The following is a 16,376-nucleotide window of genomic DNA, read 5'->3' on the forward strand; positions in this document are numbered from 1 at the left end:
CTATGAAACCGATCATGCCCATGCTGCCAAGTCACTGTTGCACCTGACTGGATGTGGGCATTGGGAGTGCGTAGGCTTTGAGAACGCAAACTATATGCCTGACACTAAAACATCTCCTGTCTCACAACAAGCACCAATAGGGCAGTGGTAGTGAGGTGGGGACCACTGGGCCCTATACATTTTAAAGCCCCATCTATGTTGCATCCACTTTGCTTCATCCCACACCTTGAATTCAACTGCCCAGTGCACCTCGCTGCTGCTATTTGAGATAGGGAGACTTACCGAATCAGAGACCTGCAGATACTGCTTATCCTGACCACAAACATGCCACCAAATGAGCTTTGAGATGTGCAATGAGTGAAGAACTGATGGGGTGAACCACTAACAAAGAGCGTGTTGCCTATGGTTTCTCTTCCTTCTCCCTTTCTTTCTTTGCCGCAGACTGGAGTCTGAGGGTCTGTGAGCCTCCGCTGTTGTGCCCCAACATTCCCCTGCTGTGTTGCTGATGTGTGATCCTTAGTCTTGGTGTTTTGCCATGTCATTTGCCCTGCTGTGGTGGCAAAACAAATTCACTGGGCTCTCGATTGTGCTGTCATCCCTTCCCACACTCTGAACTAACCGCTTCAGATGCAACTGTGCAATCACCCTTCAACTCTGAGCCCTGTGCCCCTAAGTCCGTGAAGACTCTCCTAAAAGTGACCTTGGCCATTTCTCCTGAGCTCTTTTGTCGCCGCAATCCTTTAGTTACTTTGCAGTTCATAAGTTACTGTCCTTCTAGCATAGCAGTGATCTATCAACTGGCATCAAAGCGCTGCATGCAGACTGACTGCAAGGCATAGGTTTAGAACCTTGTGTGTTTTTCACAGCCTTATCCTAAGGTCGCTAAAAATGCTTTGTTTGGGTAGAAATACATTCTTATTATTGAATCTAACCCCAACTACGGTGTTAATTTTAAATCCTGAGTTTATGCTTCTCCAGAACAAGAACCCGTAGTATATACAGCCTACCAGTGTGAATCACATGTGACTCCTTCACTTTGTAGTCCTCATTCTTATGTAACATTTTCTATACACTGCTGTACATACTTTTATGATTCATTGTTTTTATATAATGCATGTGATATAAAGTGCTCTAACACCCTGCATTGGTATGAGCAGCACTATAAAAGGTATGAAATGCATGTGAAAAAGGGGCTACAGAGAAATGAGGGGTGCCCTTGGAAGTGGTAGTGTGGAAATCTGTGGAGAAGGAGGTTATTGGGGGGCGCCAACAAAAATTGTCACTCAAGGCATCACCAGGGCTAACGCTGGCCTTGTGGCAGATCACTGAACTATGTGATTCCTGTACCCTCTTCAAGACTTTAGGGAACTGAACTATCATCTATTTGCTCTTTTATAAACCATACCGTGCACTGGCTAGAAGTGTGCTGATAAGTCTGTATCTTTGTGAACGTGTACACATTATCCCCGAGGGATGAGCTTTGATGCACTGTATCTACAGAATCTGCTATGCATTATTTTTTAACCAAATCATGTATTTTTTATTAATTGTACTAAATAATTGTGAGGAACTAGACCCTCTACGCTTCTCACCAAGAGTAAGCCTCAACTCAAAGTCAAAGCCTTAAAAGTAGCTGTGCAGCAGTTCAGTGATCTTGCTGTATTATCTGGATTCAGTGGATCCGTGGAGAACTGCAGTATTTGCCTGAAGAGTTGCTTAGTTTCCTTTGAGGTCCACTGCCTCCAGTGAACTTACCTCACAGGGGAAAAAGAAAACCAAACGCTCAAACATTTTATGGAAACATACAATGTAATTGTAAAAGGTGATGCTTACTAGAAAAGTTTGACGCTTTAAACCTTTGGTTGACTTTTGAACAATTTTAATCAATAAATGTCAGATCTAGCTCATTCTTCACATAATGAATATCATTTTACAATTGTTTTTCTGTTTGTATATTAACAGGAAAAATACATAGAAGTTGCTTCAGAACTTATTATTTATACATACTTTTTTTCTGCCTCAGAAGACGTGCTTCCGGAGGTAAGCAATGATAGAGAAATAGTTTGAATTTACTTGGCTTACATATAGCATACTATTGGTGTCTAATGATGTGCTCATAATTTATGTACATATTTGATGGGAACTACCCACGGACATTTTCAAGAAGGAAACCACCTAAGGTTTTTGTGAGATTGATTTATTTGCTGATCCTTCAGATTTTCAGGATTCTCTTTACGAAAGATTCGTTTGTGTATATATATATGTTGGATTTGAAAGTAGTCAAAGCTTTTTTTTTTAGCTATTGTTGAACAGGTCTGAATAAAAGGAACTTCATTATAAGTTGGTGATCACAAAAATGTGCAACAATGTGGTTCTGTGCCTAAGTAAAGCAATATAACTCTTTAAACCTATTCAGATACATGGATCATAGTCTTGTTGCTCTTCATGGGTTTAAATGTTTTTATTAGTATGGACACGGAAATGGAACATATTGTCAAAACAGACTGTTCAGTTCTAAATCGAAATAGCATGAGTACGATATGGGATTTATATAGCGCAGCTACTATTCAGAATGTTCCATTGCTCATCATTTAACAGTATTCGAGGTCTGTAGAAAAACTTTCAGAGAACAGAAAAAAACTACATAGCACACAATCAATTAATCTTTGTTTTAATTGTATGTCACCAAATATTGTTAATTCATAGTACAACATTCAAAAACTCTCCTGCTTTAGTTAATGATAAAATTAGAACAGTTTATTTGAAAACAGAAGTCGGCTTCCACATAACACAGAAAACGATGCAGATACATAACAGGCACTGGCAAACCCAATACGTCTCACTTATGTGACAGGTGCTGGCTTTGCTAAATTATTTTAGCTATGTTGTACAGCAGCATGGCTAAACATTAGTGCCATGGCGTAGAGGAGAATGGCAGAGTGGTGTGGTGTAGAGTGCTGTAGTGGGGGCATTGTGTGGATCAACGTGGGGTGGAGTAGGGTGGTGTAGAGTGACATCTAGTGGCATTGTGTGGAGTGGTGTATAGTGGAGTGTTGTAGCAATGTGTGGAGATTGGTGGAGTGGGGTAAGGATGAGTGGCATAGTCGTACAGTTGTGGGTGTAAGTAAATAAAGCATCAATGGAGGCGGCAGATAGGGTAAAAGCAACATTAATAAGAAGCTGTATGTCTATCAAAAGTAGGAAAGCAAATTGCACATCTGGGAATAATACTGAAACGTTTATAGAATAAAATAAGTGTTTAGCAAAAAGACAAGGAAGAACAAAGATGAGGAAGAACACATGTACTTGATCCATGATTAGGGAGGAGCTAAGCCAAAGTTAAATAAGCCTATAGGAGGCAGGCAGTCAAAAGAATGGAAGAGAGTGACAATGGAAATCGCTAATGGGATGATGTGGGTGGGTTGCAAGCCCACAGAACTGTAAACAGTATGTTTCACAGCAAATGCGCTGAGTAGACAAAACCAAAAAAAAAAACTCATATGCAGGTTAGTGTGTGTATCCCCATCAAAGTACTGTGCAAAATTTCAGCCATTCATATCACAATTTTGCATTTGAAATGCAGTCCAAAGTAATGATGTATATTCTGGCGTGGATTTATGTGTAACTTGCGTTTTGGGACTGCAGTTCTTCCTTGCTGGAGAGAGAGCCTATCAGTTTAGTTTGTACTTATTCACTTCTGCTGCAAGAGCCTGATTAGCATATGGATTGTCTTTTACATTAGAACGGAACTCAAATGCTGCTCAACCTCACAACAGTAAAAAAATATTTAATTTGAACCTAAATTATTATTTCAACCTAATATCTAGTTTAATAGATCGCCTCTGTCAGGATCAGGTTCAGAACACTAGACTGGCATAACTGTCTGCACTAATTTAGTGCACACACAGCAAGCATGGACAGTACGGGAAGTAATAGACTTGTAACCAAAAATGTTACCTTAAAAACAGAGCAATTCCATTGGCATGTTTTATAATATAGAATGTGAAGGGTTATGAGATGTGCCTGTAAGCCCAAACCAATGCAACATAACATCTAAATGTAATAGGTATCAAAAAGTGGATTTAATTTTGAGAACAAGCATTGGCAATGCCAAAAGGTCTTACATTAGCGAGAGTTAGAGCTATTGGTGTTGTGAATGACAATGTATTTTACCCATGTGTTTTGGTTTGGAGTGGAGTGGAATATTGTTAGTTGGTTTGGAATTGTTAGTTGTGGAATTGTGTAGTGTGGAGTGGATTTATATGGCATGGTGGATAGATAAAGGTGAGAGATGCACAGAATAGATAGACAGGAAGACAGAAGTATAGGTAGTTTGTGCACCAAGTGCTGAATGAACTTCCGACAGAGGAGCAGAAAGAGTGTGTGAGAAAGAAGGGGAGAGCAGACGACAGATACATAAAGAGGGAGCGCATGGGTATGCAAAAGACACCCCAAGAAGAGGAGCAGAGTGTGGGATTGAGATATGGAAACCTTGAAAGGGTCAGGAAAGAAACTGTGCTAGAAGACTGTCAACCACATGAGAAAGGCAGGAAGAGTGCGTGTGAGTGTTGGAGCTATTGACATTGTAAATGGGAATGTCTTTTACCCACGTGTTATGGAGTTGATGTATGTGGTGTGAAGTGGAATTATGTGGTTTGGATTGGAATTGTTAGTTGTGGAACTGTGTGGCATGGACTTTTGCATTTCTTCCGATTATGTGATGGGGGCCTGAGAGGCTTCAAAGGGAAAGAAAGTAATTTTCTTCCCTTTGAAGTCTCTCAGAGCATTTCAGCAGACAGATCGTGAAGCGATCTGGCTGCTGAAATGCCCACTAGACACCAGGGATTATTTCCAAAAAGGAAATTGGCATAAGGGGAGCGACCCCTTGGGCAAGGGTTGCTCCCCAGGGGGGCAATTATTTTCAAGCTTTTTTCTGCCCCCCAACCCTCTCCCCGGGTGCAGATCGGCCAATTGTTATTTAGGCCGATCTGCCCCCAGGGGGATCAGAAACCTCTAGGCGCCAAGGATAATTTTTTTTTCTTTTGTTTTTTTAGAGGAGGGGAGTGACCCCTTAGGCAAGGGGCGCTCCCCTAGGGGACAAATTATATTTAGGCTATTTTTATTAGGCCAATCTGCCCCCTGGGGGGGCAGAAACCACTAGACACCAGGGAGTTATTTATTTTTATTTTGTTTGGGTGAATTTCACGCAAGGGGAGCAACCCCTTAGGTAAGGGTACGGGGGATTTATTTTAGGCCATTTCTGCCCCCTTGTGGGCAGATTGGCCTATTTTAATTGGGCCGATCTGCCCCCAAGTAGGGCAGAAACTATTAGGCACCAGGATTTTTTTTTTTTTTTTTACAGATGGGGAGCAACCCCTTAGACATCTGTCGCTCCCCTGGGGGCAAATTGGATTTAGGCCACTTCTGCCCCACTTGGGGGTAGATAGGCCTATTTTTATTAGGCTGATCTGCCACCGGGGTGCAGAAACCACTTAGTCACCAGGGATTGGTGTGTGTGTGTTTTGTTTGGGGGGGGGCAGCCCCTTGGGCAAGGGTCGCTCTCCATGGGGGCACTTTACTGTTGGCCATATCTGCCCCAGGGGGGCAAAATATTTTTAGGCCTTTTCTGCCCCCCTTCCCCCGGGGGCAAAAACCCCGAGAAACCAGGATATATTTTTGTATGTTTACTTTTGTTTTTTTATATATGAGGAGTAACCTCTTAGGCAAGGGTCGCTCCCCTGGGGGGCAATTTGTATTTAAACCATTTCTGTCCCCTTTGGGGGCACATCAGCCTATTTTTGTTAGGCCTATCTGCCCCCAAGGGGCAGAAACCACTAGACACCAGGGATCTTTATTTTTCTGCGTCCATTTCGCACAAGGGGAGCAACCCCTTAGGCAAGGGTCGTTCCCCTGGGGGGCAACTTTATTTCAGCCATTTCTTCCCCCCTTGGGGACAGATCGGCCTATTCATATTAGGCAGATATGCCCCCAAGGGGGGCAATAACCACTAGGCACCGGGATTTTTTTTTTGCGCCAATTTCACACAAGGGGAGCGCAACCTTAGGCAAGGGTAGCCCCCCTTGGGGGTGAAGGTGGAATTTATTTTAGGCCATTTCTGCTCCCCTTAGGGGCAGTGAGGCCTATTTCTATTAGGCTGATCTGCCACCGGGGTGCAGAAACTACTTAGGCACCAGGGATTGGTGTGTGTGTGTGTGTGTGCATGTTTTGTTTGGGGGGGAAGCCCTTTGGGCAAGGGTCGCTCTCCATGGGGACACATTACTGTTGGCCATATCTGCCCTCCTTGGGGGCAGATTGGCCTGTTTTTGAAAGGCCAAACCCACCAGAGAAGATTATTTTTTTCAATATTAGAGGGTGGGGGTATGGCCATCCCTTGATGCCAGGGAATTTAAAAAAAAAAAAAAAAAATGAGGTGGTGGCTACCAACCAGTATTGGCCTGGTTATGCACCCAACCCAACTTAAGGGGGGTAACGGTCTTTCAGCTCTCCCCCGCACACTTAAAACATCTTATCCCATAGTAAGCAAGAGGTCATTTGATTATTGTACGTTTTGGTTCTACGTTTGGGCCATGAGAGCTTGGCTAACTCACAAAATCGTCTAACTTGGAATGGTGAGGGCTGCACTTTATGAACTTTGGGACACTGCCATGTAGAAAAATCCACAAGGCCTAGACACATCTGAAAGCTAAACATCTGGGTGATTCCAGGGTGGTGTGCTTCACATGCACCCGCACCATTTTCTTACGCACAATGCCCTCCAAACCTCCAACTTTGCAGGAAATCACACATTTTTCCCACATGTTTGTGATGGAACCTTCCGGAATCTGCAGGAATCCACAAAATTCCTGCCACCCAGCATTGTCTCATCTACACCGATAAAGATTCTGCTGCACTTGTCATCCTAAAAATGTTTTTTTTCAAACTGCCCTTTTGGACCCGCATTGGTTCCCCCTTAACTTTGACATGTTTTTGTCTCTTCCCTGTCACAAGCACTTGGCCTACCTACACAAGTGAGGTATCATTTTTACCAGGAGTCCGAGGGGAACGTTGGGTGGTAGGAAATTTGTCCCAGTGTGGTGATCCCACACAGATATGTGGGAAAATGTTTTTATTTTTTCCCAAATTACATTTTAGGTTTGCTGAGGATTCTGGGCAGATTACATTGGGGGATCCACGCAAGTCACGCCTCCATGGGCTCCCTTGGGTGTCTAGTTTTCAGAAATGTCTGGGTTTGGTAGGTTTCCCTAGATGGCTGCTGAGCGCAGGACCAAAAACGCAGGATGGAAGGAAATGTGTGGCTCCTCTCAGATTCCAGAACTTTCTGTCACTGAAATGTGATGAAAACGTGTTTTTTTGCCCAAATTTTGAGGTTTGTAAAGGATTCTGGGTAACAGAACCCGATGAGAGCCCCACAAGTCACCCTCATCTCGGATTCCCCTAGGTGTATAGTTTTCACAAATGTGCAGGATTGGAAGGTTTCCCTATGTGCTGGCTGAGCTAGAGGCCAAAATCCACAGCTGGACACTTTGCAAAAAACAGGTCTGTTTTCTTTGGAAAAATGTGATGTGTCCATGTTGCTTTTCCTCTCGCAAGCAGTAGGCCTACCCACGCAAGTGAGGTACCATTTGTATTGGGAGACTTGGGGGAACACAGAATAGCAAAAGAAGTGTTACTGCCCCTTGTCTTTCTCTACATTTTTTCCTTGGAAATGTAAGACAGTGTGTGAAAAAGACGTCTATTTGAGAAATGCCCTGTAATTCACATGCTAGTATGGGCACCCCGGAATTCAGAGATGTGCAAATAACCACTACTTCTCCACACCTTGTCTTGTGCCCATTTTGGAAATACAAAGGTTTTCTTGATACCGATTTCTCACCTTTTATATTTCACCAAATTAATTGCTGTATGCCCGGTATACAATGAAAACCCGTTGCAAGGTGCAGCTCCTTTATTGGCTCTGGGTACCTAGAGTTCTTAATGAACCTACAAGCCCTCTTTATTCCCGCAACCAGAAGAGTCTAGCACACGTAACAGTATATTGCTTTTGAAAATCTGACATTGCAGGAAAAAGTTAGATTAAAACTTGGTGAAAAATTGCTGTTTTTTTCACCTCAATTTCAATATTTCTTTATTTCAGCTGTTATTTTCTGTAGGAAACCCTTGTAGGATCTACACAAATGACCCCTTGCTGAATTCAGAATTTTGTCTACGTCCCAGAAATGTTAGGCTTTCTGGGATCTATCATTGGTTTCACACCAATTTCTGTTACTACCTGGAAAGAAGCTCAAAGCACACAAAATAGTAAAAATAGGGTATGTCCTAGTAAAATGCCAAAATTGTATTGAAAAATTGGGTTTTCTGATTCAAGTCTGCCTGTGTCTGAAAGCTGGGAAGATGGTGATTGTAGCACTGCAAATTCTTTGTTGATGCCATTTTCAGGGTAAAAAAAACAAGCCGCCTTCTGCAGCCCTTTTTTCCCATTTTTTCACTGCATTTTGGCTAATTTCTTGGTCTCCTTCAGGGGAACCCAAAAAGTCTGGGTACCTCTAGGATGTTGGAAAAAAAGGACGCAAATTTGGCATGGGTAGCTTATGTGGACACAAAGTTATGAGGGCCTAAGCGCGAACTGCCCGAAATAGCCACAGAGGTGATTGTGCTGCGCTGGTGCTGCACTTGTGCTAAGGTGATGCTACGCTTGGGCTGAGTGATGCATAGATAGTGCTGTGCTGGTGTTATGTTGATGGAGCTCATGTGCGGTTGAGTGATGCTCAGGTGTTGCTGCAGTGGTGCTGAAATGGTGCTGAGTGAAACTGCCTGTTGCTGAAGTGGTTCTGCGCTGATGCTAAGATTGTGCTATGGTGGTGCTGAGTGATGTTTTGGTGGTGCTATGCTGTTGCTCAGGTGTTAGTTATAGCATTGAAAGCGCACATCATTATCCCTGTATATTAAAAGAAAAGTAAACATACTTAGAATTTGGCAGTGACCTGGCCAAAGAGGGTATGACATACCTAAAACTTGGTCATAAATTCATAACTGTTCAGGACGGGGGCCTCCAAAATATGCTTGTTCCAGGTCCCCCATAATCCTCAAGATGTCCCTGTGGCTTAGTAGGTTGCACGTTAAATGGGCGTCCCATCGCAAGTGGATCTGTCAGGACATGCGGGTTGAAGCTTTGCGTTATTTTCTGATGGAAGATGTTTTGTGTAGATAGTAAGACAAAATCCACGGACATGCTTGGAGTAATCCTTTAATTGGAGCCCGGAGCACCATGGTAGCAGGTTAAAAGATCAACTGTCGTGGTCATCTGCAGAAAAGAAAACATTGTATGGACTGCACTCACAACATAAAACAACAAGCATTTGCAATGCAATGGTTCTCGCATTTGCTTGCGTTAGAGCTATTAGTGTTGTAAATTCCTAACTGGACTTTTCTTGCCATATAAATTGAAAATAAAAAGTAAAACAGTAGACATAAGCAAGCCAATTCAAAGCGCCAAAGCCGCCATGAGCATTAGCGGGAAGGAGAGAGACAAAAGGAAAAAAGTTAGCTCACAGTCAAACGTATCGGCAAACATGCAATTATCCATGTAACAGGGTCGATGGCCAAGGCGGTAACAAAACTTCTCCAAGGAGGAACAAACGTAAGGCATTTACCAATGATGATAAAGGATTTTTTAAGGCAATCCCATGAACGAGTTATAGTGATGTGTGTGCGGTGGGCATGGTTAGAAGCCCACAGATAGTAACAACAGGCCAGAGCGCTTTGGCGTTTGACCTAAAAAACGAGCAGAGAAGGTGCAGACAGAGAGGGCAGCAGGTGACAATGCAGCAAGAGGGTAGTAGACTTGCGGGCAAGCTGGACAGGAGACCTGTAGAGTGAGATGGCACAAGGACCTGAAAGCAAATGTTTACTCATAGACCATTAGAAAAAAAATGTAATACCGGATATTCTATACTGTGCAGGTAAGCAGTTTCCTTCTTATTAAAGCAAAACTGCATCTTATTTATAAAAATCAATTGAAACCTTTAACAGTAAAGTTTAGAAAATATCTCTGGAAATACAGCATTTCAATCATGCCCTTTAAAACCATCAGTGCACAAAGCCCCTTTAACGAAGAATATCAAAGCTTAGATTTGGAGGGGCTCGTCATTTCTCATCACTAGGCGCAGATATCATTTGGGCAGTAACTTAACAGGAACAGAGCGATGAAAACAGAGGCACTTATAGCTAGTGCAATATTTTAAAAACAAATTACGCTACCTGTTCTCAGTCTACAGTACCATGCATGCCTCATCAATGCAACTGACCAAAGAACACCAATTAAATATCAGTTCCTTTAACTAGGCATATTTAAATTATTCAGTATTTACCCATGTTCTAGTGAGTGATCAAGGTAACATGCAGCACTTTATAAATTCCAAGCAACCACAGCCCCTACCCTTTTTTTATGAAGTGTAAAATACTACATGCTTATCCAGTCTTACTAACCACTGGACTAAAGCACCGGATTAGCTCTGGCCTTTAAATCAGAGTAGAAAGCTCACCGCTAAATGGTGGTTTTGAAGAACTTCTGCAGCCTTACCACTTGGTGGGAAACTCAACCCACCTCTCATATAACACGATTTATTTAATGTTCACCTCCACATGGACCATCTCCAAAGAAGCGCAAGAGCAAACCATATCGGCTACGGATTAAAGATCCTTTTAAAGAAGGATGTGAACCTTTGACCCAGGTATAGGTTGCACATAATGCACAATTGCTATTAACTTCACTTTGAGAGCAGCTCTTAAAAACGTGAGTCACATTGAAGCGTTGGGGCTATTCTGATTCTACATGGCAACACTAGAGTTTGGAAGGGGCTGGTAAGAGATTTAACAACTCTTAAGCAGAATAAAGTTAACCGCTTTTTAAGAAGCACACAGTAACAAATAACTTTATTGTGCCTACGGTGGAAGCAGCATACATGATTTGTGCGGCTTTACTTTAAAAGTAGCGTACCCATATGGTTAGAATAAGTTTAAAAGAAGTGAGAAACAAAGTAGTAAAAGGGATTTTGAGGGATTAAAGCAGGGACAAGATTAACTGAGAAACGAAAGTGAATCTAATCCTGAAAGACTTCAGAGTGGTTTGTTCTCCTCTAATGGGCTTGCTCTCACCTGTGCTGCTGCTGCTAGTACATGACGGGTACTCGCCACTAACTTGAACGAGTACTCTATGAAACACATTGCAACTGACCTGGATGTTCACTGGTTACCCATAACGTCTTCCCCAATTATTCATGGCATTGCTTCAAGTGTGTGAAAAAATAGCTTTAGCATCCAAAATAAAGGAGCAGAGGAAGTGAGCTATGCAGACATGAGAAATTGGCGCAATCGACCAGAAGCACTATAAGCTACACAAGTAAATCCCTACTGGCTGGTGCGGTGGCCAACTGCTGCCCTCACCCTCGGGGATCGCCACAGCGAGGTTAAGTACCTCTGCTGGCATGGTGGGGGAGGAGGGTGCAGCAAACATGCCAAGAATCATCTTTGATCAGCTCCAGTCGTATCATTTGGCTGTAAATTAAAGGGTCTGCGTGGAATGTGAGCAAAGCACTTAAGCCACAGGATTTAGGGGCACAGGCAGACACAAGCGCTTATTAAGAAAATGGGAAAAACAGGGTCGGGAGGAGGGGCTTGATACAGGGAGTTTAATTGCCTCTGCAGGCATACAGGGGAGGATGATACAGCAGGGGTATAAGTTGCATTAAAAAAACAAGAAAAAATATGCTAAAGAGGGAGCAGCTGGAGGGGAAAAGAAATAGTACTTCAGTTGTGTTTGGTACAGAGAACAACCTTTGATCAAGTTTAATCAATCATTGCTTGGCCGGTGCTCCACTGCAAGCACCAGAAGTGACGTTTTGGCTGAATTAGCCATTTAGGGTCGCTGGAATGAAAAGTGATGCTGCAGCACACAAATGGCAAGCATGGGAGAGCTTTAAGCTCTTTTCTGTATAGAACATGGTCTCGCAGACGAGATGCATGCACTAGTGCCTGCACTCATGGGCTCAACCCCAATGAATGACACAAGCACGATGTACAGTCATATTAGTAAAGAGTGCCTTGCATGGCAATGGCATTTCACTAGATGCATCATTAGAATTTCAAGCAACTTGATATTCAGGGTTTTGATAAAGTAACACTTGATCCAAAGAGGATTTAAACTAATTTGAAAAGTACAGCAACCGGTTGGATGCTGAGGTCAAAACATGCCAGAGGAAAAAGATGTGCTAGCTGTGGGCTAAAGTTTAGTTATTGACGGTTATGACGAAAATGAGTGTATGTAGAATTGTGTAATTACGTTAGTGGTGTGCCAAACAGAAACCTTGTGGTGAGCTTGTTGACCACGTGAAAGGCACAGTGCCAGACTAAATTCTGACCCGTACAAATGGTGTGCAGCAGGTAGCAAGTTAGATGCCACACAAATCTTTCTTGGAGCACTGATGTTTGGTGGGTGAGATGCATATCAGTGCGGATGAGACGGAGTTCAGTAAGTGAGCCGATACATTGGAGCAAACGTTTTTTTTTCCATTTGTACACAAATGTATGCCTGATTTTTGCTGTCATTTATAAAGCCAACCCTTAAATACAGAGACATGGACAAGACATGAGGACATGTAAGCCCTTGGAGTCCATGTTCTTGCCTGCTTGAAAAAAGATAATTTTTGTAACTCTGTATTGTCCAAACTCTGTCACCGCCTTGTATACATTCCAGGCCTGATATAGTATTAATAACTTGATTTAATGTATTGTTGTTTATTTACCTCACTGAGAGTTCATTTCTCATGAGTTTTCATATCCACTGTTCTCATTCCTGCAGTTTGACTTTGAATACCAAAATAATTATTCCTTGTTTTCTTTCCATTTTGTTCCTATTTTCTGTTCTCTTGGTGTTCGTTTTTAAGTTTAATTAATCAAAAATATTTGTGTATGTTGTTTTAAAACAGTTATTTTTTGGGTTTCAGTATGTAACACTTCAAGAAATTCCTGCTGTGCTAGTATTTAAAGACTCAACTTACTTTGTTTACGATGGTAAGTTCTTCTGTCCTGCATTCCGGTTTGTGTTCATTAATCACCATATTGACAATCATGTATACTGACATAAGTGTAATATACTTGTGCAAATGTTTTAGTCTGTGTTTGGAAAGCCCAGGCCTCGATTCACAAACTAGGACTGGGGATATCTGTCAAAATACCACTAGATGTGCAGATTTATATGCAGTGTCTTTTCCAAACATTAAGTGAACAAGTTCCCTGCAGGAATGCTGGCTAAGTGGTAGAGCAAATATAGTCAACAATTGACAAAGTTGTATTTTTGTAGGTGCTCACCAAAATTTGTGATGAGCTTCCCGCACTGAATGTGTTTCTAAATTTACACCCGAATATCATAGGTGTGAATATAGAGCCCTATTTTTCAGAGGAAATAGGAAAAGCCATATTTCTGTAGAAACATTTTTCCATGCATAGATGAAAACATGCAAATGCATGTTCGTCTGAATACACATGGGTCTTTTGTGACTAGTGAAAACATTCTTCGTGTCTGCAATACATTGATTGAAGTGTACAAACTGGACACTTATGAATTGTTGGCCGCTTACAAATGGTCTGTTGCATACCAACCCTAAATCAGTCAACAGTGTGGTACAATTCATTCTTGATGTGTATGTTAGTCTGGTGAATTGGTTATCATGCGTTATTGGGTGCTCATCAGAGGAGTGATTAACTTATACATGCTTTTTGTTTGATGGTTGTCTACAGTCTTATGAACAAAATTAGAAAAATTAAAGACAGTATAACAAACATTAACATGGGCGCCCAGTTCTTTTCACAGTTTCCAGAATATTCAGGAATACTAAAGTAGCCACCACATCTCTTGCTGACCGAATCAAATTAAGTTCTAAAAAAGCAACAACAAAAAAACTTTAAAAAAAACCTGTGTCTCCAAGCCGTCAAGCTTCCCTCTCCCTCTCTTCTGGCTGAAACCATCAGGCTAAGGGTCTTCAAGATGTATTAGGTGACACTATCCAGTACATCAGAAATCATCACTAACCCTGCGCTTAGAAAAAAAAAGGTATTCATCCCCAGACTATCCCTATTTTATTTGACTATCCTGTAAATTCTAACCTGCCCTTTGCAGTGGGCAAAGTGGGCAACATAAATAAGCCTCCAAAGAAATCATTGTCATTTAGAATGTATCCTTTCTTTAGTAGTTATTGCAACTGGCTTAGCCAAGGCAACAGCTGAGATTCCAGAGGCCCTTACCAGGTAGGATTGTGTCCAGTACTCAGATGAGGGTACATAAGCAACTAGTATCCACCTGACCTTTTTTGTATTGTGTGCAAACAAATGGTTAGTAGATTATGCCTTCTGTAAATTCATTACTTTCTCACCAACCATACAAAGCTCGTAAGGGTGAAGAAAGTGTTCAAGCAAGATAAAACTGTTTGCGCGGTGTGTTTTTAGTTCTTGTCTTGGCTTCCTTCTTTACACTCATGTTAACACAATAAAGAAGGTTATTATTTGTTTTGCAGCACTTGGACCTCTGCAACCATTGTGTCTCATGTTTTCTCGTGCCTCACAGAAGCACTCTGCCAAGTACTATAAATATGTAAATACATACATTCATGCTGGACTTAATACATCTAAGAGAATCTAGGGCCAGATGTATGAATCCTCTTTGCATTAGGAAATCTCTTCTGAGAATCGAGCCATTTGCAACTGCAATGCGTTTTTTATATTATATATGAAATTCAAATTGCGATTCGGTACCATGTTACCAAATCGCAATTTAGGTTTCTGACCAAATATCAATTTAGTATTTGGAATGGATGTGCTTCGGTGTCCCTGACAAATCAGATTGGTATGTGTTAATGTTTTGCGCCCAAAATCCGGTTGCAAAACATAAATATTTTACCAGCTTCTGAAAGGTAGTGGTAAGGCATTCGCAGACGGGGAAGGTGTACCTGAAAGACCTCTTACCCATTTGTGAATGCTGAAAAATATATTTTTTAAGAATAGGCTACAAGACCCCGGACCTTAGTAAGATCAAAATATTTTTTTTAACACATCCCGTTCTTCAGCCAAAAGGGCATCACCCTACCCTGGAAGTAGCGAAAGTTGATCTCTCTTTAGCTCCTTCAGTCAAGGCAATCGGCCACTATCCTGATGTCATATCAGAAGTACTCAACAACTTGGCAGCTCCCAGCCTGTCAATGATATCATCAGCTTGGGGGATGGGGTAAGAGGTCAGTCTTTTTTTTTATTTAGTTTTTATTTTATAGTCATGCATAAACCAAAGAGAGGCGTCTGTCATGCTCAACGTACACCATCACTTACAGATACAAGATGAAAGTGCACAGTGATCACCAAAATAATGTACATTACAAAACTTTAGACACAGTCATTATGTTAGTGTGTTTCGGTACCAAAAAAAAGGCTGTTATCACACCCCCTCCAGTCGTGACTCTATCTAGCATTTGGCCCAATTGTTGTGTCAGGGCCATCCTCAGCAGACCCTAATCCATAGTATGCCCTCCATTACTCCCAGATCTTGTAAAAATTGTGGGGGCAGCCTCTTCTGCAGTATGTAACCTTCCCAGCTGCCATAAAGAGAGCCAGCTCTTTTCTCCACTCATGTATGGGGGGTATCTCTGGCACGCCCCAGTATTTGGCCACATCTCTTTTGGCCACCACTGGCTCATGGCACTAAAGAGGAGCTTAAAGCGTGGGACATCAGTGTCATTTGGGATTCCTAACAGAGCATAGCTCAGGTCAAGTGGGAGCTAGACATCTAGTATAGCAGAAAGGTCTTGTATGTTTGCATTCCAGTAGGTTTTTATGCCGGGGCAGTCCCATACTGTGTGCATAAAGGATCTTATTGCTTCAACACATTGCAAACAGTGTGGTGTGGATGCCATTCCCATGGTGTGCTGTCTGTGGTGGTCATAGTAGAACCTGTGGACAATTTTGAATTGTATCCAGTGTAAGCCTGACTTGATAGCAACCTCCTGTGGGTGTATCAGCTCAGCCTCCCAGTCTGTATCCAGGAGGTCACCCACATTCTGCCTCCATAGTGCTCGAAACTGGCCTAGGGTGTCCTGCATGTTATTGTTGATCATTCTGTGTGTTTGGGAAACGGCTCCTCTAACCAGTAAGTCCATTAACTTGCACCCCTGTCGCAGTTGTGCATATTTAAAAAATTGGGTCGAGTGTAAATCATATTCCCGCTGTGCCAAGGAGAAGGATATGAAGTCCCCCTGTTCGAGGATATCTCCCAAAGTAGAAATGCCTATGGTGACCCACCACTCTAACCTCCGCAG

General features: G+C 42.2%; 1 protein-coding gene across 1 annotated transcript in view; it reads left to right on the forward strand.

The window, feature by feature from the left end:
• Positions 1-16,376, forward strand: part of TMX3 (thioredoxin related transmembrane protein 3) — a 312,747-nt gene that overhangs the window by 129,071 nt on the left and 167,300 nt on the right. Inside the window, exons 8-9 of the mRNA XM_069219902.1 lie at positions 1,963-2,040; positions 13,023-13,089. Of these exons, the coding sequence (XP_069076003.1) occupies positions 1,963-2,040; positions 13,023-13,089 (145 nt within the window). The remainder of the gene's footprint in view (positions 1-1,962; positions 2,041-13,022; positions 13,090-16,376) is intronic.

The sequence above is a fragment of the Pleurodeles waltl genome, chromosome 2_2 (genome assembly GCF_031143425.1).
Source record: "Pleurodeles waltl isolate 20211129_DDA chromosome 2_2, aPleWal1.hap1.20221129, whole genome shotgun sequence".
Lineage (NCBI taxonomy): Eukaryota > Metazoa > Chordata > Amphibia > Caudata > Salamandridae > Pleurodeles > Pleurodeles waltl.